The 24,866-nt window shown below is 34.4% G+C and overlaps 2 protein-coding genes across 2 annotated transcripts in view; one reads left to right on the top strand and one right to left on the bottom strand.

Annotated features, from left to right (window-relative positions):
* The window catches only part of CEP126 (centrosomal protein 126), a gene marked incomplete at both ends in the record, with an annotated part of 103,866 nt that extends 99,949 nt beyond the window's left edge, over nucleotides 1-3,917 (bottom strand). Inside the window, one exon of the mRNA XM_082660336.1 lies at nucleotides 3,790-3,917. Within this exon, the coding sequence (XP_082516462.1) occupies nucleotides 3,790-3,917 (128 nt within the window). The remainder of the gene's footprint in view (nucleotides 1-3,789) is intronic.
* Nucleotides 3,918-8,851: 4,934 nt separating this feature from the next.
* ANGPTL5 (angiopoietin like 5) lies at nucleotides 8,852-24,216 on the top strand. The gene is made up of 8 exons (XM_082660559.1): nucleotides 8,852-8,984; nucleotides 11,177-11,321; nucleotides 13,181-13,284; nucleotides 14,181-14,274; nucleotides 16,444-16,544; nucleotides 18,170-18,290; nucleotides 20,377-20,562; nucleotides 23,781-24,216. Exons 1-8 carry the CDS (start codon nucleotides 8,889-8,891, stop codon nucleotides 24,098-24,100), a joined length of 1,167 nt encoding a protein of 388 aa, XP_082516685.1. The 5' UTR covers nucleotides 8,852-8,888; the 3' UTR covers nucleotides 24,101-24,216.
* The last annotated feature ends 650 nt before the right edge of the window (nucleotides 24,217-24,866 follow it).

Consider the following 24,866-nt stretch of genomic DNA (forward strand, 5'->3'; position numbering starts at 1 on the left):
CACCTCAAGAAGTTCCTCCCCTGTGAAGCTTCTTCTAACCCTCACTGGATGACTTAACACCCTCATGGGTACGTCATATGTGTCTCCTCTGTATTTCTGTAACTCCAATGCCTGGCATGGTGCTTAGAATATGGTAATGGCTTAATAAAAGCTTACTGAATGACTTCCTTGGAGAAAATTCTCAGTAGATAAACTAGGAAAAAAGGTATACACATTTTTATAGCTTTTAGTGCCTCACAGACAAATTGGTTTCTAAAAGGGTTCTATAAATCTACATGTCATTAGAAATATATGACCATGAGTTTCTACACCTCACAAGCATAAGGTAGTACTTTTTTTTATAGAAAGACCGAATGGAAAGTCATGTTTTATTATGTATGTATTAGCAAAATAGAATAACTGCCACGTTGGGCAACTAATTTTTATTTTCCTTTTTGGTGAATCGTTAGTTCAGAGTCACTGGACATTTATCTATTGAGAATGTCATTTAAAAAATCAATTTCAGTAAATTCAATAGAGATAGAATAGTGTAAATATTAACACTCTATCATAGTTACTACAAGTATTTTCCCCAGATAATTTGTTTTATTTAATTATACAATTTCTCCTTACACTGAAGTTTTAAATTAATGTTATTTTTGAGACATTTTTCACTTGAAATTGATTCTTTCTTTTCAAAAGGTAAAGTTACTATACCTTCAAACTATGAAAGTGTTGAAGTTCTATTTTCTGTCAGTTTTCCTTTATGATTTTGTATTTATTTTTATATTTACCCTTTTTATCAGTTCAAGCATATTTTGGAATTTAGTGTAAAATGTGACTCAAGATAGAGATGGTGAATTTAGACTATGCTTTTTTAGAGGTTTGACTAAGGAGACAGGAGATATTAGAACACAGTTAAAAGGGTTTGATTGTTAGTTTTAAGGATAGTTAAGACCAGAGCATGTTTACAGGCTGTAGGGAAAGAAGGCTATTTGAAAAAAGTTGTAAGTAAATTGTAAGAGAGAGTTAGGATAATTTACAATCCAGGGTTACTGAGAAGAGAGGTGATGAAAATAGGGCACAAGTGAATGGATTCACCTTCTACAGTAAAAGTGATATCCCATCAGTAAGCCTGGAATAAAAACAGGGTAGGGGATTGAGGGTGGTGATGGAAGTAAGAAGGTTTGTGTTGTTTGTTGGGAGGGACCTGAGGGAGTTCATGGCATCCATTCTCTTATGAAGTATTGTAGTAAGACAGTCTACTGCGAGTGACGGGAGGTGATCAAGATCCGGCACAGAAACTAATTAAGAGGAACAAGAGAGAACCCTGTTCTTGTTCTGGTGAAGCTGGAAACCATCAAGCTGTAGCGGTTTTGTGATTTTTTCTCTGACAGCATTTTTATTGTTGAGTGAAGGAGTAGAGAAATAGGGTTGTAGTAGTTACTGGGTGGTTGAGGAAGAATAGGAGTGCAAAGAACCAAGGATGTTGGTGAGAGAATATGTGTAGATAATTAAGAATAGGGTGTAAACTGGGTAGGGAATAAAGAGAGGCAAAGTGGGGGCTAGGATAAAATGGAAGGGGAAAAGACTGGAGATATTTATGAGAAAATAAGAGGCATAGTGTGAAGGGGACATGAAAACTTCACTTTTTTATTCTATTTCTATATATATTTGAATTATTTTAAGAAATTGAAATTATAGAACTTCAGCTAATTTTAATTAGATGAACTTCATAAGGTTTTGTTCCTTGCCTTTAGAGTCAGGGAATTCTAACTTGAGTGAGAGAACTTCAACAGAAAGCTGGATGGCCTCTGAGTATTGAATTCATATTTGGAAATCACATGTAGAAATTTTACCAAGCCACTTGCTTATTTTAAGTCTGCAGTTCATTTTTTAAATTCAGTCATTAATTCAATAAATTTGCATACCTACTTTGTACCAGGTATCCAATATGAAACATTACAGATACTAAGAACATCCAAAATAATACAAAAGGTGCTTAAGTGTTTCTCCAACTAGTAACATAATGATATTCTTGATTTAGTGTCATAGTCTTTATTACGTTCAAAAGAATTCCTCTATCCCAATTTAAATATATATACTAATTTTATATATACTAGCAAATATATATATACATAAACTAGCAAAAAGTATATATACTTATACATACATACAGATGCATATATATACACACATACTAGCAAAAGTTGTTGGATTTTAGCAAAGCCCTGGGCATCTATTGAAATAATCATCTACAACTTTCTTAATTTTAACTATATATTTATAATTCAAGTATATTTTTAGTAATGCATTTCTTTATAGGAAACCAACATAATTCTGGAATTATGTCTATTTGGTTTTGTTCATTTGAGGTACTGCTGAATTTATTTACAAATATTTCCTTTGTTGTATCAATATTCATACCTCATAAATTTAAAAATATTAAGTTTATGACCATTTCACTAATGAAAATGATGGAAAGATACACTTTGTCAATGAGCCACTTACAGTGCTTCCCTATTTTCTGATTTAGCTATAAATCAGGGTCGGTGTAATAGGAGTTCGGGGTCCAAGAAAATACAATGTCAAGGGGACAGAATCAAATCCATACAGAAAGCAATACAGTTTATTTCAGATTACTTCTTGAGCGAGGACAGTTTTGAGGAGTAGTAAGGGCAAAAGCCAAAGTGAATGGAGTTAATAATGAATAGATGAAAAGAATTAGAAGCTGCTATTGCGGTTAGGGTTTCTGAGAAGTTGACTAAAGAAAGAAAAGACAGAAGGGTTAAAAGCTTGAGGAAAGCATGATCAGAGGGGGGGATATTTTACCATCAGTTAAGCTTTGTACATATCTGTCTTCCTCACTAGAGTTGTATCCCAAGCACCTAGTTAAAGAGCAGGCACTAAATGAAAATTGATTGACTTGCTTTTAAAAGTGCAACATCCCAGAAGTGGAAGACAATAAGGATAAGAAAATGGGGTTTAACTTGAAAAGTGAAGACACTCCATTCTCTCACAAGAATGAAGATGATTATACAGCACCATCACTACCAACCAAGTCCTTTGAGAATACAAAGGTTACACTCTAATTATCATAACATTCTCTGAAGGAATAAACATGGTTTACATATTTTGAAAACAAAACTTTTTCACTCTTTCAATTTTCTACAATGCAACCAACAGCAATCTCAAAGGTGGGCTAGACCAATTCTTAGGGACAAGTCAGAGATAATCCAGTGTGAAGCCTCCGAGTCCTTTGCTTCTAATTTTCTGTCTGTTGTCTCTCTGACAACAGCCTGGGCAGAGGATGGAAAACAAAACAAATTAACCAACTGTGTTAGGCTTTAGCAGCTCTGGTAAATAAATTAGGGAAGTGCTAGGTTAACTGTTAAAACGGACTGTTTCAGGAGAGCAAAACATTTTACCTGTTTGTGGAATTCTTTTCTCCAAGCAGCATGATTAATCAGGGTGTGGATAATATGAAGTAAAGAGCATAATGGCATAACTCTAGAAGACAAAACAATCCCCACAGAACACACGGTTGATCTATTTGAAAACTCACAAAAAATTTACACCAAAGTTGAATGGGGGTGAGATAACAAGGTGGACGGGAAAGCGGTCCTAGAATAGGATAAAATGGTATTTCAGGTTTAAGGGGAGCAACGACAGTTACTGAATCAAATATCCGCACTAAGATGACTAGCTAGTTTCTATCACCTTGCATCTGTGATAATGGGAATCTAATGGGAAAAAAGATGGGCCCCGCTTCCAACATCGCTACGCCGGCAGCCACGGCTGGAAGGATACAGGTAAGCGCCAGGTCGGTGACGCCCGTCGCTCAACCGAGGGCTGAGGGGGGCTCTGACGCGGGTGTCAGAGGATTCAGTGCCCTGTCTCGAGACCGCGCTCCGGGCTCCGGGCCTCCCGGTCATCATCCTTCATTCACCTCAGCGTCGCCTCTCGGCTCGTCCCCACAGCCTCCCTCATGGCAGCTCCGGCTTCCTCCTCCTCCGCCCCTCCCTGCACTCCGTCTCTCAGGCCCCGCGTCACTGCGGCGGGAAGGTTGGCCGCGGCAGCTCTGGTTCCCGCACAGTGGCGCTCTTGGCTGTGGTGGCGACGGCAGCTGCAGCAGCGGCGACCTTGCCTGGCAATGGCAGAGGTGGCGGCCGCGACCCCAACGCCTCCGCCATGTTGACAGCCAACCGACACCGCGTCCTTCGCGACGGCTACCAGGGTGTGGGGGCGGGGCGCCAGAGGCAGCCAATAGGAGGAGCGGACTACCGCCTACTCCCCCCACCCCTCTGAGCTGACTGCTGGCGGCGGCCTGGAAGCCTAGCTTCCTCAGGGACGCAAGTCTTCGCAGGAATGCGAAGCTGACTTGTTCCTCGGAGCCTGACTCCGTTCTACCTCCCTTTTTATGATGATGTTTTCGTGAGGGTATTGAGAGTGATGAAAGACAGTGAGACGCAGAATCTTCAGATACAGGCAAACGCCACCGTGGGGATTCTGAAATGATTGCCTCGGGGATAATTCAGGGTAGGATTTTTGGTTTAACTACCGAGTCCTGCTGTGGGGTTTGAGTTGTGTCTTTCTGGAGCATCAGTATCCCCAAACACCATCTCTTTTAAAAGGCTTTGTGGAGTGGAAATTTCCTTTCTCTACATTCTCTCACCCACTCCCTGACGCTTCTGCCATTCCGTCTGCAAGTCGTCCTCCTTGCCATTTCCCTACTTATAACGTCGCATTTCAAAGGCTTTTAATGGTGCCAGCCTTGCTGCCAGATTCTGGAAATAGATCATCGGCGGCCAGGAAAGTAGTGCAGATTTAATTCAGTAATCTCCTGGGAAGATATGCCAAAAGAGATCATCATATTGAAATTGTTTCAAGCTCTTATGGAAAATTGGATATTTTAGCCACCAGGTTTAGTGGTTTTGCAAGTAAAAATTTGAACAAAGGCTGAAACTCCTTGTTGGAGTTCATTTTAAAAGTACATATAAATTCTGACTGTATTTCAGCCAGGTTTTTTTTCTTTCTTTCTTTCTTTCTTTTTGTGTGGAAAAAACTCCCAGATTGGAAGCAGAATGTACAAACAGAATAAAAATCACTCGCCCACCATTCAAATGCCTCTGTCTTTGTGAATCAATTTGTTCATTTTTAGAGTTCAAATAATAAACTTTTCCAGTTGAAGCTATTTAAAACAGAGTTTTTGCAAAGTTGGATACAATGACTCAAATTGGAATGTGTTCTGGTGACTGAGATTCAAAAGTGCCACAACGAATCCAGTTTTGAGTTAAAACACAAAACACATAAGCCCCCTTCAGGACCATGCCAAGAGGGTAGAATAGATGATCTTCACAAAGAAAGGCTAAATGTGTATACTGGGACGATTAGCTATCTTTGCAAATTTTTAACTGGCCTAGTCACAGGAATTTAAGTTGATTCTATTCCCACTGCTATCATCAAAAGTCTGTTTCTCCAGGGCCAATTTGAGAGAGAGTAAGCAAAGTAGGGCAGTGTAAAGTGCAAATAAAAATGAGAAGGTTGTGCTTACTGTTTGAAGTATTTGGGCCTGGTTAGCCTTCCTGAAAGTCTAGTGTTTTCTGTATTATTAGTTTGATATCTCATCACTCATAGGCACCTTATTGCTTTGTCACATGGTGTATTAGCATTAAGAAGCATAACTTGGTTTCTTAGTTGCTTACAGATGTTTACTCTTATAATCATTCTTCATTCAAATGTTGCTTTACAATGATACCCAAGAAAAAAGAAAATTTAAACACAATGTTACCAACTTTTTAAAAAATTACAGATCTATTTTTTCACCTTTAAATTATTTATTTCTTTCTTCAAAATTTTAAGCAGGTTTTTCATGTTTTATTTAAGTTGTACAGTCCTTTATTAAGTTGTATTGATTCTAAAAAAAAAGGCTTTAAGGTTAGATATTTGGATAATAGAAAGATAATTTGAGACATTTATAAGTTTTTTCTCTTGGCAGGAAAGATGAGTATGATTTAAGCAATAAAAAAGAGTATTACGTTAAAGTCTCTCTATTTTGTTAAAAGAGACATATGAATTAAATATAATGGTTAACTTTTCACACTTCAAAAACCATAAAATAATTCATTCTTTTATGAAGGAAATAAATATTGAGCACCTACTATGTGCCAAGCACTTTCTAGGTGCTGGGATACAGTAGTGAGCAAAACTTCAAAGTCCCTATGCTCATTAAGCTTACATTTATTTTTCTTTCCTACTAGAATATATGAGGTAGTGAAAAGTGCTATGAGGAAAAATGGAGTAGTATAGAGGGATAGAGACTGATGTCAGTTCTATTTTAGATCCGGTGCTCAGGGAAGGCCTCCAAGGAGGGAAATTAGGGCAGAGGTCTGAATGAAGAAAGAAGGTTGCCACTCAAATATTTGGGTGAAGAATATTATCTAGAAGCAGTGGATACTTTAAATACAAAAGGCTCTGAGGGCAGAATTTTATTTGATATGTTCAAGGAACAGCAAGAAGATCACTGTATCTAGAAAAGAGTGGGGTAGGGGAAGTGTGCTAGGACTTGAAATTGGAACAGTGCATGGGGGATATCCTTCTAGTGCAGTGGAGACTTATGTAGTATACAAGGGATTAATATAAAATCCAGCTTCCAGTGGAGGGAAAGCCATTGGAGACTTTTGAGTAGGAGAGTAAGATCTAATTTAATCTTTCAAAAGGATCACTCTAGTGGCTATGGAGAAACTAGGCTACAGTCGATAAGGCTAGAAACGAGACTAGATTGAATGTTGTAATGGTAGGCTGGGTGAGAGATTATGGCGGCTTGGACTAGGATGGTAGTAATAGAGGTGGCAAGAAGTCTTCCAGATTTTAAACTTGAGCCAGTAAGATGTGTTGGTGCATGGTTGTGGCAAGTGAGTGGAATTTTTTAAAAAAGAGTCAAATGTGACTCTCAGATTTGGAGCTGGAACCAACTGCCTAAAGGGTATTGCCATTTCCTAAAATGGGGAGGAGTAGGTTGAGGGTGGGAGAAAGAATAAGATTTAGGTTTCAAATATGTTAAATGTGAGATGCCTATTAGACACCCAACTTCATTAACATGGTTTCAGAAATTGTTAATGATGTTTGTTTACAAAAGAAAATATAATAACCAATTTATGGTTACAAAACATGTTCACGTAATTTATCTAATTTGGATACCATTATAAATAACATTGTGAATTATGTGAGGCAGCATGTGATGGACAATTTCTTGAGCTTTCACTTTCATCTTGGCTGAGGCTATTTTTTCTTCTGCTGAAGTATTTTCTTGCTGAGGCTATTACTTTTTCTGCTGAAGTATTTTCTTGCTCAAGTAAGAATTTCCTGAATTTGTCTCTGGGCATGCTGTGAAAGAATAAAGTATATTAATGTCTGATTGATTTAAAATTGCTAAAGTTCTGCCATCTTCTTTTCAATTTTATGAGACGTCAACTAGAAATTTAAGATTAAAGATACATACTCGTCTAGTTCTAATATAGATTTTAAAGGTCATCAATATTGCCAGCAATGTTAGAACTGTATTTTAGAGCAAGTCAAATAATAATGATGATAATAATAAAAAAAATAATTATACCACCTAACACTTGAGTACTTGTCGTGTCTCTTGCACTGTGCTAAGTGCTTACATATATTAAATAACTGAATCCACACAACAATCCTCATTCTACAAAGAAAGTAAGCTATAGTGATATTAGGTAATTTTGCCCAAGTTTCCAGAGCAAGGGAGTGGTGAGTCAAGATTCACCCAGGCATTCTGGTACCAGAGCCAGCACTCCCAACCCCCCCTCCAAGCTGCCTCACTGGAGAAACTGAGAAATTTTCAGTAGAATAAGAGATAAGAGTGTTTGCATTTAAATAGTGCGTGAGGATGTAAAGTCAGAAAATAGATAATTTGTTTAAGATATTACTTCATTAATTGATATCCTAGTGCCTATACCATACCAGTCACTATGCAAGTACCATAAAAACTATGATCTCTGCCCTGTTGTTCTTGGGCTAGGAAAGGAAATGGATAAAATAATACCTTGAATAGGAAGCAAGACTCAGGAAAATCTTAATTTTAGGATAGTGAAGACTTAGGCATGCTTAAGTGGTGAAAAACAGGAGCCACTATCATGGAGAATTTGAAAATTCATCACAGACATTGATCTATCAACTTTCAGAGAGTGGTAATTTTCAATAACAATAGTCCCCTTATAGTCACAATTTTTGAAGTTTTGACACTATTGATGTAAAACATATAAATCAATTAGAGTCCTAGAAATTTGGCATTATGTGGTTAATGTGACCATCACTGATAGCTAAATTCAGTTGCAAACATATTTTAAGTCTGAATTATCTGCTCTGGGTGTCCACACTGATTAAATTTCTACTTAGTATTTTGTAGAAATAGTTCCAATGTAATATTCTTCCCTCTACATCACTCATTTCTACTTTCTTACTATTTTTATGTAAACTGGTTCGCAATTATAGAGTTATATCGTATCAAAGGCATTTTTTCCTAAGGGCAAAAAAAATATAATCTGACATAAAAATTAGATGATGCTATAAATTCTTGCTTGCTTACTTGATTTAGCTACCTAGCTGGCTGGCTACTGCCTGTATTCCAAAAGTGTGGATTTACAAGGCAGGCATGTAGTGATAAAAAAGGTTTGTATAACTTAAAATGACTGGATCTCTAGAGGCTACCTTGTTTCTCATATGAAGGGTGTTTCAAATGAGGGCATGGAAACTAGTAAGTACTGGCTTCTGTTTTTGTTGTACACCTTCCAGAAATTTTTGACTGAAGACTCTGTGTACTAGAGTTCTTTCCACACAGAGCTGACTGATATTTGAAGAAAATTTTCATTTCTCCAACCAAGAAAAATATGATTTATCTTTTCCAAGCTTCACTCTTGTTTTTAAATCTATGTATTTTTACTTGTGGAGAAGTTATACAATGTAACTGTGTTCATCATTCTACGGTAAGAATTTCAGCAATATTATTTCATCTAGGAAAGCATGATTATATAGTTTTCAAGATATATATTAGATGTTTGAAAAGATTAATTACAGTACTCAATATAATTTATGGGAAAATTAAAGTGTTTATTTAGAAATGCTGAGACTTATGCTTAAATAATATGACTTTTAAACTTAGGAAACCATAAACTGAAGATTGACTCTTAATACATTTCTTGTGAAAAATTGTTAAAGAAATTGCAGGCCTTGGTTAAAAACTAGCCAACAACTTTCCAGTTAACTTTAATAATGAAATATCTGGTAGGTAGTAAAAAAATTCACTTTGCTTAAAAAAAACTATTCTAGAAACTTTCATACTTCAAATATAGTCTTGTGACTGGTTACCTAGGAAATGTTAAAATTTAGAATTAGAAAATTTTATTCAAAACAATGTCAGAGTGATTGATAGCTAAGATAGTGTATGCAATACTATGAGTAGATTGTGATTTGAATCTCTATACATATAAATGTTGGCTTATAATTTTTAAATGTTATAAAATGTATTTACCACTGTATCAATACTAAATTCCAAAGCTGAAGCAAGAATAAATTCTAAAAAAGCTACAGAAATATTAATAACAATTCTCTATACTAAAAATTTAAGAATCTTATTTAGATCTAAAAAATATAGTTGTAACCTAAGTTTTTGAAAACATCTACTATGTCAATTATTATAGGAGTTTAGGGGAAAGAGCAAAAAGTTAAAAGTAGATCTATGTAACAAAATGTAAGCATCTTTTTGGGCAAATATCTTTTATATTGTGATTAGCTCTTTACCTTTCTCTCAATATCCAGGTCAAAGAGGACAAAGCTTGCTATTATTTTCTTTAAATTACAGAGTTATTCTAAATCACATAACTTATACCAAAGGATGTTTCAACATTAAAAAAAACAGTAGTGTGCCAACAAGAATAGATACCTTTGGAATGACATCTGTAATTGGCTTTCTTTCTTTTTTCTTTTTGAATAGTAGTTAGTACTTTTTAATCTCCTACCCCATCTTGCACCTTTCTCCTTCCTTCTCCCCACTAGCAATCACAGGTTTGTAGTTGGCTTTTTATTTTAAGTTAAATTTAATTTTTTTAAAATTTATTTTATTGAAGTGTAGTTGATTTACAATGTTGTGTTAATTTCTGCTGTATAGCAAAGTTATTCAGTTATACATATGTAACTGAATATATATATATCTTTTTTCATATTCTTTTCCATTATGGCTTATTACAGGATATTGAATATAGTTCCCTGTGCTACACAGTAGGACCTTGTTGTTTATCCATTCTATATATAAGGTTGCTGGCTTTTTAAAATGATATCTGTTGTTGATTTTGCAAAGCAAAATTCCGTGCTGTTTTTCTGTTATCACTGCTACCTTTTTAAAAAAATTTTTTTAACTTTTTATTTTATATTGGAGTATAGCCGATTAACAATATTGTGATAGTTTCAGTTGCACAGCAAAGTGACTCAGCCATACATATACACGTATCCATTCTCCCTCAGACTCCCCTCCCATCCAGTCTGCCACATAACATTGAACAGAGTTCTCTGTGCTATACAGTAGGTCCTTGTTGGGTATCCTTTTTAAATATTCAGCGGTACCTTTTAAATCTATGCATACTTTACCTTTCAAATCTGTAAATACTTTAGCTTATACAAGAGTGACAATTCTCCTGCACATTTTCCCCAAACCACGATTCCTAATAACTAGGGGCAGAAAGTGTTTTTGGCATAGAAATGTTGTAGGCATCTCAGGGAACCTTCTTAGTACCCATTCAAAGAACTTCAAATTGCACAATTTCTGGAAGAGGGATGGTCAGAACTATATCGCACATGGAATTGTGTAAAAGTTAAAGGTCAAGGCCATAGAGCCACCACACTAGAACGTAGACCCTAAATGATTCCTTTTAGAATTGGAGAAGAAAAAAAGAGAGCAAAAATAATGAATTAACATATATTTATTGTTCATACCTAGAATTTACCCATAAGGTTTATTTGTGGAAGTTTGAACTAACCAGTTAATTATGTTTTTTTCTAATGATCATCCTTGTATATGTCCTGAAATCTCATCTTTTTTTCTACACTCTTCTTATTTATGACATATTAGGTAATATAACATATTTCATATATTTTTTCTTATTTCTATTTTTTTAATATAAAGGATTCTCCAGTAGTTAACATTGTAGAAGATGAATCTAATGCAAAAGGTGAAAGTAAAAGTAATGCTACTGTTTATAAAGAAGATTGTGAGGAATCATGTGATGTTAAAACTAAAATTACACGAGAAGAAAAACATTTCATGTGTAGTAAGTATTAAAAATAACCACAATTGGGCTTCCCTGGTGGCGCAGTGGTTGAGAGTCCGCCTGCCGATGCAGGGCACACGGGTTCGTGCCCCGGTCCGGGAAGATCCCACATGCCGCGGAGTGGCTGGGCCCGTGAGCCATGGCTGCTGGGCCTGTGCGTCCGGAGCCTGTGCTCCGCAACGGGACAGGCCACAACAGTGAGAGGCCCGCGTACCGCAAACAAAACAAAACAAACCCCCACCCGCAATTATACAAGGATATGATTTATTATTTCTAGGGTAGAGATGGAAAAATATACATTAGCATTTGTGTGGGTCATTTTATATATATCCTGATCATCCTAGGCCAGGAGTTTTATGTGTTTGGCACATAGTAGGTGCTTCGTAAGTGTTTGGTAAATGAACAAATCCTTCTTTTGTATAATATGGCCCAGTGACACCAACTAGCCACAGAGGGAAGGGGCGAGCCACAACGCACTGATGGTATCAATTCGCCTAGCACTATTTTCTTACTTCCGTCTGAACAAATGGCAAATTTCACCTGAGTTTTGAGAAGGAATTCACTAATATTGAGTAAATGCTACAATAGATATAATACAAATTCACAGCGAATTTATGTAGCAAAGCATAAAAAATAAAAAGTTTTTAAATCTCCATTTTTGTTTAAAACTAGTAATAGTGCAGTAATTTTCATGATCTATTTATATGTACATAGGCGGTGAAATGAGACAGGGGATCAGAAAGGGAGGAGGTTCTGATCCAGTTCTTATAGGACTGTAACTCCTAGGTCAGAAAGTATAAAAAGCTCACTTTATTGTGTTTAATTCTATGTGTAACACAGGTATCTCAGGCTTCTCAAACCTATGAGTGTGGCTTTAGATCCATTAAGACAGATGTCTAAATCCAGGGAGTATCTAATATAAAGTGAGAGATTGAAAGTAAAAATGAGAGATGAAGCTGGGTGAGGTAGATTTTAAAATATCATGAATTATTAATGTGATTCTACTGCTAGAGTAAAAGTTAGGAACATAGAAATAAATAATTTTTAAAAGAATAATGTATGCCATAATGTGTGACTCCTTTTGTTGTAAAGGACATCATCAGTATAACTGAATAAACTTGGATAAAATCTGAGAAGTGCATGGTAGTCAATGTTTATTTCCTGATTTTTATGGCTGTGTTGGGGAGAATGTCTTTGGTGTAAGAAAAACACACTGAAGTATCCAGGGGCATCATGGTGGCATGCTCAAAAGAATTAAGAAAAAGTTCTTCATACTGTTCTTGAAACTATTCTATAAGTAAGATTGTTTTAAAATAAAAACAAAAATACATAGTAAAAGTTTAACCAGAAACCAACCAGCTAAAACTTTTGACTAAGATTTATTATGAGTATATATGTATGTGTGTTTGTAATTTGTTTATATAAAAATATATCATTAATAGAAAAAATTTAAAGAAAGATTTACTTTTAAAATTAACTTACATGATATGGAATTATTGCCTTTTACTTTCTTATGTAGTAAGAATTGATGAGTCTTGGACCTCCTGCTTCTGTACCGCTCATCTTATAAAGTGAGAATTGATATTCAGAATGTTGTCTCGCATTTATATCAGATTAACTTATTTGGGGGTAATCTAAATTATTAGGAAGGATACTTTCATTGTGAGGTATTGAAATAATTGTTTTCTTGGATAATCCTGAGTTAAACAAAAAAGTACTGACTAGAATATGCAATTCTATGTATTAGATTGAGCTTTATTGTTACATATTTATCCAAAATCATTTTGAAATTATTTTTCACTGTAATTGTTTTCTATAACAAAATAATATTTAGCAAACACATTTTGTTATGATTTAAGGAAATTTGCAAAATTCTATTGTTTCTTATACACGAAGTACCAAAAAACTACTAAGAAATATGATGGATGAGCAGCAAGCTTCCTTGGATTATTTATCTAATCAGGTATGGATTTTTTAGAATTGTGTTGTTATTGTATGTGTACATTGATATACTTAGCTAGAGGTATAATTGTTTAATTTTTTAATGCATTAAAGTCCATACAACTATTTAGTGCCTACTATGTTAGAGGCACCATAGTAAGCCTCAGGCAAACAGAAAGCAATAACAACAAAAAAAGATCTTCACTTAAAGCTTATACAGTCTAAGAGAGCAGAAAAATGTATTGAAAATGTTGTGACTGCTGTCAGAAAGATGCACCAAAGAAATTCAATATCTGAGCTATGAGAAGTGTTCCCAGATGATAGAGATTATGAACTGAATCATGAAAGATGGATAAATGCTTCAAAGGTCACAAATGTGGGGTAAGAAGAGTAGGACCTTCCATTCTGGGGAACTGCTTGAAGTGGTGCAGGGGTGGAGTGGCTGGTGAGGTTGAGGTGTATAAGGAAAACTGACTTAAAGAAATAGGAGCTAACTCATGCCACACCAAGGAGGGAAATGCGATGATTAGATTGACAGCTAGTGAGGATGATTAGATTGACAGCTAGTGAGGAGGATGACTTGAGGAAGAGCAGAGGGAGGAGACAGGGAGATCAGATAAGAAACTACAAAAAAGGAGCAGGCAAGATACAAAGAACAGATCTGCAAGAGCAGTCAAATGCAGAACTGGGCAGATGAAAGCAATGTGTAGGAGGAAAACAGTACTCAATTTAATGACTGCTATTTAGTAATGCCTTTCTTTACTGCTTAGAGCAGTAAGGAATTCAAAAGAAAAATGGACATTATATATATATTTCAAAGCTGGATTTATAAGAGGCTTAGAGATATCACTTATAAAATTCAGCTAAGAGAGTTTTGTTCAAATATAAATTTGCTTAAATGTATGCATGTGTGTTTAGGTTAATGAGCTCATGAATCGAGTTCTCATTTTGACTACGGAAGTTTTTAGAAAACAGCTGGATACTTTTCCTCACAGACCAGTTCAGTCACATGGTGAGAACTTTGGTATTTCACCCTTTTCATACTTGTCTTTTATTGCTTAAAAATTTCCTGGACAGGTTGGAGCATTTAGAACTTTTGTTTAAAAAATACAGCTCATTATCATCTAACAGACTGGAGGAGTAATACCTGCCAAATTTCAACCCAGACAATGTGTACTTTCCTGAATTGGGAAGCTTTTCTGACCATTTGAAAGCTATGGCTGTATACAGATATTCTGAATCTGTTGAAAATAGCATAGTTTTATGTAACTGAATTCAGGCTCTCCTTTTGCATTTTAATATTAATAATCAACCTTCAGCTAGAAGAAAAGAAGGTCTCAGAATTCCTCCCACCTGTAAAATCTATTTTTCACATGTTTGAGATGTTTCAAATTGGGACACAAAATTTGAAAAGAAAAAGAAACTTAAGACAAAAGAAAGTGGAATTTAGCACTGTTTATACTAAAACAATATATAGTAATTCCTAAAGTCATGGGTTTCTAAGAAAAGTGCCCTATATATCTTACAGTTGTGAATTAATAACAAAAAGTTCCAAGCAAGTAAATATTTATTGACAGCCTAGTGAATGATCTTTCTTTTTTCCTTACAAAGAGAAGGAAATAAACTGTTACTGAGAATCACCTATGTGTCAGGTACTATGGCAGGCACTTTCACATGTTATTTTTTGTTGTTCTATTATATCTCATTTATTTCCCATAAGTGAGTAGTGTAGGTAGGTAGTGTAACATGGTGGTTATGAGCATGGACTCTGGTGTCAGATCACCTGTCTTCAAATCCCTCATCCACTGTTTCCTTGATATCAGTTTCCTCATCAGTAAACTGATAGTACCTACCTCATATGGTTCTTATGAGAATTAAATGAATAAATACACCAAAAGCTCCTAAAATATTGCTTGATGCATAGTAAGACAGTATAAGCATTCGCTATGATGATCTTCATCATCAGATAAGGAATATGGAGCCCAGAAACATCTGAATAACCTGTTCATATTTATTTGGATGGTGATGGCAAAGCAGATATTCCAACTCAGATTAGTCCTTCATTGTAAACTTCTATTATCATATCTCTGAGCATAAAGTTATTATGAAAATGTCTCTTAGCAATTCAGAAGAAGGCAACAAAATACTGTGCGCTAGACACTGTGCTAAGTGCTTTATATTGATATAATGTCTTACTATGTATATCGTCAGAATAACACTATGAAGTAGATAGTATTATTATTATAACAATATTGCACATGAAGAAAAGTAGTTAAGTAACTTAGTTAATGGTTCTGGCTAGTAAATAGTAGTACTAGGAATCTAACCCAAGCTTCTGGCTCTGAAGTATCAGGCTTTCATGTGTTTTTTCTCCTGGTAACTGATGCTGTAAGGGTTGAATTTGTTTTATCACATTTATAAAAGATAACACAAAGTAAAGTAAACTATAACATCATATCTACATACATATCTACATATCTACATAAAAGATAACACAAAGTGTAAACTATAATATCATATCTACATAATATATTTACAATCCCCTAGAAAGGGGAGTGCTTAAGAGAAGGTGATTATAGACTGCTACAGTTCTAGCTATTGTCAACAGAGCAGGCTCTAGCCTCAGCATCATTTTCTCTGGTGAAGAAAGTGATTTCCCCCCTCCTCTCCCTTTGCCTGTTTGTAATGGTGGGCCCCAAAACACCAGAATCTCTGAAATTTCAAATAGTGGAGAAAGGATGTGTCAATAGTAATTAATCTACTTATTCATTTGGATTTTCTCCTCCTCATTCACACAGATTTCTGTTACATATTATGTTCCCAAAGTAAGCCTAGGTTTCTTAAAGGGCATAATTTATTGGACAAGAGAATGCATAATCATAAAATATATTAAATAAATGTTGATACCAAATGGAATACTAATCAATAACAGTGAGTTAGTTATTAGTGAAGGTTTATTGCAGCATAACTTATTCAATCCCAGTTCCTCCACCTATCTATCTAGTTTCTTCTTATTTCTAAAGTTGAGATAATTTTTCATTTTCAAAAAGTTAAAATCATCATCATTACTGAACATTTTAATAATAACAATTTCAGATAGCACTGTCAATTCTCTTTTATAAAATGATTGTCTTAAGTGTATATGTGGAAATATCCTAAATAACTAATTTTACTTTTCTAGGTTTAGATTGTACTGATATTAAAGATACCATTGGCTCTGTCACTAAAACACCAAGTGGTTTGTATATAATCCACCCAGAAGGATCTAGTTACCCATTTGAGGTAAAGTTTTCCCTTATTATATGGAATAGGATAGACATCTAATTTATTTAAATAATATTAGAATTTTAATTGTTTTAATATTTTATTTTTTCTTAACAATTTAAAAATAAATCAGTGTAAGTTCCAGTTTCAAAAGTTTTGTTTTCTGGAATTCTTTGCCCAAACCGCAAACCAATAAAGGAACTAGAGGGTCTTTCACTTTTCTATTTGAGTGTTCATGGTTACACTCTTTAAAGTAAATCCATTTGGTGCAAGATCTTATATTATCCTTACAGTAGGCAGAACTATGCAAAATAAATACTTGCTTGAATTAGCTTATGGATATTAAAAAATAATTGTGTGCTTTGCCTTGGGGCTTGCTAAAAATACTTTAGTTTCTCTTCCTACACTTGGTTATACTTTCTTTGGATGATAAGTGAATTTTGTGATTGTATAAAAAATTAATAATTAAAAAATCCTTTCACTGAATTGCGAGACAGATTGAGAAGCTGATCCATTTCTTAAATCAAATAAAATATATTACTCATATTTATCCTTAGTAGTTCTATACCATGATTTCTAGAAGAAATTTCTACTAGAAATTGTGTTATTAAAATTAGTATTATAATATTACTATATTACATACAGTATATATAATATATAAACATTATATATATATAATTTTCTGGTTACTTTTTTGTGCATAAGAAATTTATAATACCAATATCATACCTTATTGATAGTCTTTATTAAAATATTAAAATATTTTTTCTAAACCAGTTTCTCGTCTCAGAGTTACTAACGTTATTTTTTGACATCTATTGACAGGATGTCAAAAATTGGGAATTAAGTGGGAAATAATTTTAAATTACCTAAATTACTTCACCTACAGATTCAAAAATGGACCTGAACAGATGTGAAAAGGGAAGGCTTCTAATTTTGTGAAGAGTGGGATGCATAATTACCTCTTTTGTGGGAAAGTGTTGGTTCCCTAACTTCCTCCACACGGCCTTTTTCTGTCTGTGTGTGGGAAGTTTCTGATGGGGAGGATTGGTCTGATTTTCTCGCTGTGTCACTTCTATGGGTCCCCTACAGTTGTCCTCTTAGAGGCATTTAACAGAGCACCACAGATGCACCTATGAGTGCCTGCTGAGATGGGGCACAAATCATGCCTTTCTGTCTGAAAATCCCAGTCTGAACACAGGCTTTCCAGGCTTTTGGAGGAAAAGAGCAATCAAAGACAGGCACATTTAACACTGTTCTTTTAAAAAATCAGTGTTTTAATTAAAAGGAAGAGTTAATTTATAAAGAAATACATCATTCTGCCATATCAGATTGGTACAGTTATTACTCAACTGAAAAATATTTATGGAGTTGAGGAATAAGAGGGTAACCTTAAAATGCTACAAACACATATGTTAAAAAAATGACTGATACAGGGACCACAATTAGGTTTGTTTTATAATAAACAGTATTATTTCTAGAGATTTTTAAAAAATCTGAATACATTAATGACATACAGTTGCATTGAAGCTTTCAGTGGAAGTATCTTCTCTTTCTCTAGGCTTTAAGGGTGAAGTATGAGTTTTATATAAAAGAATGAAAATAATATTACATTATTTTTGTCTTTTCTGGGTTTATTTTAGGTAATGTGTGACATGGATTACAGAGGAGGTGGATGGACTGTGATACAGAAAAGGATCGATGGGATAATTGACTTCCAAAGGTTATGGTGTGACTATCTGGATGGATTTGGTGACCTTTTAGGTCAAATTTTATTTATTTCTCCTCTTTTTTCTTCTTTTTGATAATATGCCTATGGACTCTGTCTCTATTGGTCAAATAGTTAGTAAAAATAGCAAATCCTTGTGAATATAAAAATATGACAAATTACCCTCTGGTTATATGCCAAATTACTTAAAATAAATAGGTCTTCAGTTGAGATATGAAAATCTTTATTTTTAGTTGAAATGTGATTTGAGTGAAAATTCTAAATTGTGTTATTTATTAAGTATTGACTATGCTCTCAGCAGAATTCTGGCAGATACTCAATAACTATTTGTAGAATGAAAACCTGAATGAGCAGGGACCTTGAAATTCTTGAGATTTGTGCTGTGTCTACATAAGCAAATGAAATAGAGAATTGAGGTCCATAGCTGTAGGAATTCAAATTATGTAAATGTCAATAAAAATCACTATGCTCAAAACTTGAAAAATGTAAACCCCGGGTGAACTGTAAAATCTGTTCACGTTATTACCAAATGGCAGCATCAACTTTTGCTGGTGAATAGAAGCACCAGTATTTCTGAACCCTGCAGAATTTTACATTAATTGGAACATTTGCAGGTGACTTTGATCATTTTCATGCTATTATTTTAAGTTACTGTTGTTATAATTTAGAGTCTTTAACATCCCATAATAATGTCATCCAAGGATTTAATAAGTGGTGGTGTTTGTCCTACTGCTAAAAACCCTACAGCATGCCAATGGTGTTAGAAGGGACATGAAATGTAATAAAATGTCATAAGTAAGGCCAAATAGCTGCCATGCTAAGGAATGCCTTTGAAATACTTGTGTTTTCTCAGCATTACCTCCAATTTTCCAGTAAGGGCTGCCTTCTGAATTGAGCTGTCATAGATCTGCAGGCTCTAAGTTGTTATCTTCCTTACTTAATGCTTATTTCCATGGGAAAATTATCTGAGTTTTGACAAAAAATGTCTTCAGGAAGGTATACTTCACATAAGCAGACTGCTTTGTACTTGGCCTATTTAAAAAAATAAACTTGGGATTAAGGAAAATGTATTGTTCAGTTAAATCTGAGGTTGGGGTAGAGGGGAAAGATGGCAAAGACACTTAAATAGTAGTGTCAGACTGTGAGAAACTAAGCAGGCCCACCTTCCTTCTTGTACTTATTTTTTACTTCCTATACTCCCTTTCTTCCAGTATTTCTTCAGAATACTTTTCAGTTCTAAGTGGGTATGTAGCTAAAATGCCCCTGTAAGGCCTGGAGAGTGACTTAGTATCTTAGCTATAGTTTTAAGATTTGAATTCTGTCACATTGTCTCCCAGCTCTTGAAGTTTGTTTTGACTGGAACCTTACTTCCTTCAGTAATTTCATGATTCAAGCAGAGGGATAAACTTCAGAGCAGGAGTTTCTACATTTAGGTTATGCCACAGTGGGTAGAGGGAGGTAGAAAGTCATTGGCTAGAACATGCAAGAAGAATGCAGTCTGAATTAGGGAGTTCAATAATCCATCTTGGATCTATAATCATCTTGAAAATATTGACCCTTAACCTGAGTATGCTCCAGTGTTGCTACATTATGTCTTCATTCATAGGTAACTGACGAGCTTCATTACAACAAAGAAATATTTGTTCACAAAACATTATTCTCAAAGACAGAAAAAATAATTTCTACTGAGCATTTTCAGAAAACAGTTCTTTAGGAGTTGCTGATTTGGAGGCTAAACCTCTTATATTTACTGGTACACATCATTTTGTTACCTGTCATAATATTTGAACTCATTTTTTGTTGACATGCCTTAAGGTAAAACTTGACTTTTTATGTGATCTTTAAATGAATTTTTGAATTTAATTTGGGGAGATAAAAAAATGAAACAGAGACTAGTTATCCCAAGTCTAGTAAAGTAGAAGTGGGAAGATACACATATATATATGTTTTGGTAAATTAGGCAAACACTGATAATTTGAACCAGGGCAATCTAGTCTCTCAAATAATTTATGTGTGCCATCTTGGAGTTATTGAAACACTAAGCAAAACCAAAGACTTAATAACAAAGGGTTATTCTAACTTGTATTAAAATATATTTAAAAAAGCATTTTTTTTAAACAGGTGAATTTTGGCTAGGGCTGAAAAAGATTTTTTACATAGTGAATCAGAAGAATACCAGTTTTATGCTGTATGTGGCACTGGAATCTGAAGATGACACATTCGCTTATGCATCATATGATAATTTTTGGCTAGAGGATGAAACAAGATTTTTTAAAATGCACTTAGGACGATATTCGGGAAATGCTGGTAAGTTTTTTATTCCTAAATTTACCCAAAAGATTTAAATATAGCTGACTCAATATTAGATGAAGATAAAAGTAATGCATTTCTTTTGGTATATGACACATAACTGATAACAGAATAGGTTAGGAATGCGAAAACTGGCTAAGTCTTGAGTTATGAAACTCTGCTATGATGATTGCATCACCTTGTGATTTTGAAGTGCTTTATACACTTTAAAACAATTTTGCCATATGTAATCACAATTGATTATTTAGATAGCAAATCTGTGGGGCAGGCTGGGAAGGCATTATTTACATTTTCATGTACTGAGAGGCTGGTGTTTAGAAGTCATAGAATGTTAGAGCTGATCTTCACTCTTCTCACTCTGCAGGTTAAGAAACCTGAAAGATTAAGTGACTTGCCCAAGAGTCCCAGCTCATCACATCTGAGCAAGGGCAAGGACCCAGGTTGATAGAACAACTAGTTTAGTGAGGTTTTTTCTTTTTTTTGGCTATATCTCGGTACATCTACTCATTTCTAAATAAGTTAAATTTTTAGAACTTCAAAATACTTGATATTAAATTCATATTTTGATGCTGATATTTTTAACTTGAGTTAATACTAAATTCAGCTCTCCTGTTCATTGCTCATCATTGTACTTGTTCATTAGGTATGTTTAGTGTTAGAAATCCAAAAATGAATGAGTTATGCTTCCAGTTCTTTAACTGATCACAATATAGAGAGGGAGATTAAATAAAACTGAAAACACAGAATACCGATAGAGCTTTGGGGGCTAAAGAGAAAGAATGATTCCAATGGATTACATCCAGAGAAGGGTAGTTTTCAACAAAGAATTAATGGTAGAGTCAACCTGGGATGCTTTGTGAAAGTACATACTCATGTAGAATCTGATTCAGTAAGTCTGGGCCCAGGTATTTGTATTCACTAGATGGATATGTTGGCATCCTTATAGTTGAGAATCACTGATCTGTACTTGGAGGAATGGATAGGCTTTTGGCAAATGAATGGTGGCAAACAGAGCAGCTTGAGTCAAGGCACAGAAGAAGGAAAATTACTGGTTGTCTGGTATGGATGGAATCTCTGATATCTGAGGGGGTTTAGACTTAGGATATTAAGTAAAAGTCTGAAACTTAAATATTGACATATAGAGGCAATTTTAAGGAGTTATATAATTTTTGAGGCTTCATCTCTAAAAGAGTAACGAACTATCTAAATATGGAACATACAATGTTAGGAAAAGTTTATGTGGGATTTCTCTAGAAGATGACTAGGATCTCATTAGAGGATACAATTTATAATGGCAAGAATTTTTTCATTTTGGAAGCCTCAAATTTTGTCATGCCTTATTCTGCCTTTTCCCAATAAAGTTGTTAAGTAACTTTCAAATGTTGATCACATAATATAATCAAGATAAAGAAAAAGATGTCAAAAGAATGTAAAGATAGCAGTATAGTTAAGTATGATCAGATATTTGGTAGAGGTGAGCCAGACATTTGACTTTGAGCTCAGAACAAAAATAGAAATATGAAATTTGAACATTTGAGGAGCACAGTTGTTCCATGAGGACACATTGCCCTGGTTCTAAAACTTGAGAGACATTTCTCTGGGTTCTTAGCGAAAACAAAGTGTCATGTTTTCTAATTACACTCGGACAGAAAACGTAACAGTGAGTTTTAATGGGCCATTTCTTTAAAAATAGACCTATGCATTATATTTTTAGAGTAAATTATTAAATATAATCCAGTGAGGAGCTCATATAATGTATGATCCTTCTGATGGTTGGACTTAACCAGGGAGAGTATCTGTGGAGGGATCATATAATTTAGGTAATGCTCCGTAAGTGTTGTCTTTCTCATGAACTTCTGAAAGGTTTTGCACCATGTGGTATTGAAAATGATATTCTCCCTGCAAATATGTGCAATTTTGACATTTTGTTCCTATGAAGTGCATGGTCAGAGACAGGACTGGGGTACAGGATAGGCCACTACCATTAGTGAAGTTCTCCAGGTTCCTCAAAGACATCTCAAAAGATGCCAAACATTTGGAACATAATGAAACAAACATGGGCTTTGAATTCTTCAAAGATTTTACATAGCTTCACTTTTACTTAGTGTTTCAAACATCTTAGCAAATTTTATCTATAAGTGAAATCTAAGTACAATGGGACTAATTAGAATCTTTTATTTATATGTTTTAAAAGAAACAAACAAACATGACTTCTACCCCTGCTACTTAGTTAGCCAGGTTGCCTTGGCCAAGATACTTAATCTTTGAAGATTACTGTGACTATCAGGGATACCATACATAGAATGTCCAATGTAAGTCTTTAAAATATGGTGGTGTTTTAACTACTATCCAATTAGTATGCATATCATATGGAGAGACATGAAGAAAAGGCATACCTCAGTGGTATAGCTGATTTTTTTCTTGAGGGCATTAGGCATTTAATGTAAACTTGGTGGCCACTAAATAAAATCAAACAACTTTTGCAGTTATAAATTTGTTCCTGAAAGGTAGAGGTTTCACTTTCATCCATACCTCTCTATCTAAAGTGATGTAAAATGGTACTGGTATAAAAATTTGTGTGTAAATTATTTTCTTTTCCTAAATTACCAATTACCATATTATTCTTCCCCAAAGTATGACAGGTTTATACACCATATTTTTGACCTAAATTATCTGCTTCTGTCTACACAGCCAAGCTTCCATTTTGTGATTTTATATTGAATGTCCACTTATTCATGTTTACATATTCTGAGCCTATTTATATGAAATAATTGGAATGACAAAATTGTAGAAATGGAGAGCACATTACCCCTGGTTACCAGGGGTAAGGGATGGGATTTAGTTTTTAAAGCATACGAAGGAAACTATCATTCAATTTATACTGCTACTGTTTGGTCCTTTCATACAATTATGCAACGATTTAATAGTTTTCAATTTATTAACCGATAATATGCAAAGTTTTCCTAGGCCATCACAGACCACCATAATTTGTTCCAACAAATGTCTACTTAAACATGCCTATCATGTTGAGGAATTTATTACGAGATTTTGGCATATTGCACCCGGAGGAGAGATTTTAATATAACACCTATTAAAATATAATTTAAACCTTAGTTCTGGGATGTAATGCTTTTGCATAATGGGTTGGTAAAGGTTGATTAAAATTACAAAAAATGCCTTTCAATTTCATCATCAAAAAAATCTATTTTACCTAGGTGATGCATTCCGGGGTTTCAGAAAAGAAGATAATCAAAATGCAATGCCTTTTAGCACATCAGATGTTGATAATGATGGATGTCGCCCTGTATGCTTCATCAATGGTCAGCCTGTGAAGAGCTGCAGCCACCTCAGTAACAATACCGGCTGGTGGTTCAACCAGTGTGGTCTCGCAAATCTGAATGGCATTCATTACTTCCCTGGAAAATTGCTTGCAACTGGAATTCGATGGGGCACATGGACCAAAAACAACTCACCTGTCAAGATTAAATCTGTTTCAATGAAAATTAGAAGAATTTACAATCCATATTTTAAGTAATCTCATTTTAAATTGTAATGAGTGTTCCACAGTTATTTTTAATAATATATAAACAATTTTATATAGTTTCTCTTTTTACTGAGTGTTTCAAGCATATTAGCCAAAATTTAACCATAGGTGACATCTAGGTATTATGAGTCTAAATAGAAATCTTTAATTTTGTAGAGTTTTATAAAGGAAAACATGGTTCAATGTATGCTTTTACTACTAATTATATTAACAATGTGTAATAAAATTTGTTTTGAGTGTATTGCAACCTGTCTACCTGGAATCTGTTGTCCTTTTAAAAAATTTTCCCTTTTCTTTAAAACATATAAACCATAGTGCATTATTAGGAAAATTAAAGAAAGTGTTATATTTATTTCTATATTTATTTGAAATGGCTAAATATATAATCTACAGATAATTTCTGTTGAAGACAATTACAAGGAATAATTTTGTGCAGATTAATATATAAGCTTCACATAATTTAAAAACCTTACTATTTCCAGGTGATTCCATAATATTTTACAGGTAATAAGAGTTTGCTGCAAAAATAAAGTCCTTCTTGTTTTCCTATTTTATTGTGGTTAATAAGTTTATTCTTATTTGTAATGAACTTACTGTACATTTGCATACTGATCAGTTGCATTCTAAAACACATTTATATCCTAACTCTTTTTAAGGCAATAGGAATGGTATGAGCTTTAAGTGAAGGAGAAAGAACAATGAATCACTGGTCTAGAGGTGGCTCTAGGAGCAAGCTTTTTTTAGGAAGTTGGAAGGA

This window comes from Grampus griseus (genome assembly GCF_964374135.1).
Source record: "Grampus griseus genome assembly, chromosome: 8".
Lineage (NCBI taxonomy): Eukaryota > Metazoa > Chordata > Mammalia > Artiodactyla > Delphinidae > Grampus > Grampus griseus.

Bases quoted from the DNA above. Each gene is read 5' to 3' on its own strand.
- ANGPTL5 (XM_082660559.1), top strand. From the start codon at position 8,889: ATGATTTATCTTTTCCAAGCTTCACTCTTGTTTTTAAATCTATGTATT. The intron at 18,291-20,376 runs GTCAAATTTTAT...TTTTTTAAACAG, and splicing joins TGGATTTGGTGACCTTTTAG to GTGAATTTTGGCTAGGGCTG. The intron at 20,563-23,780 runs GTAAGTTTTTTA...TATTTTACCTAG, and splicing joins ACGATATTCGGGAAATGCTG to GTGATGCATTCCGGGGTTTC.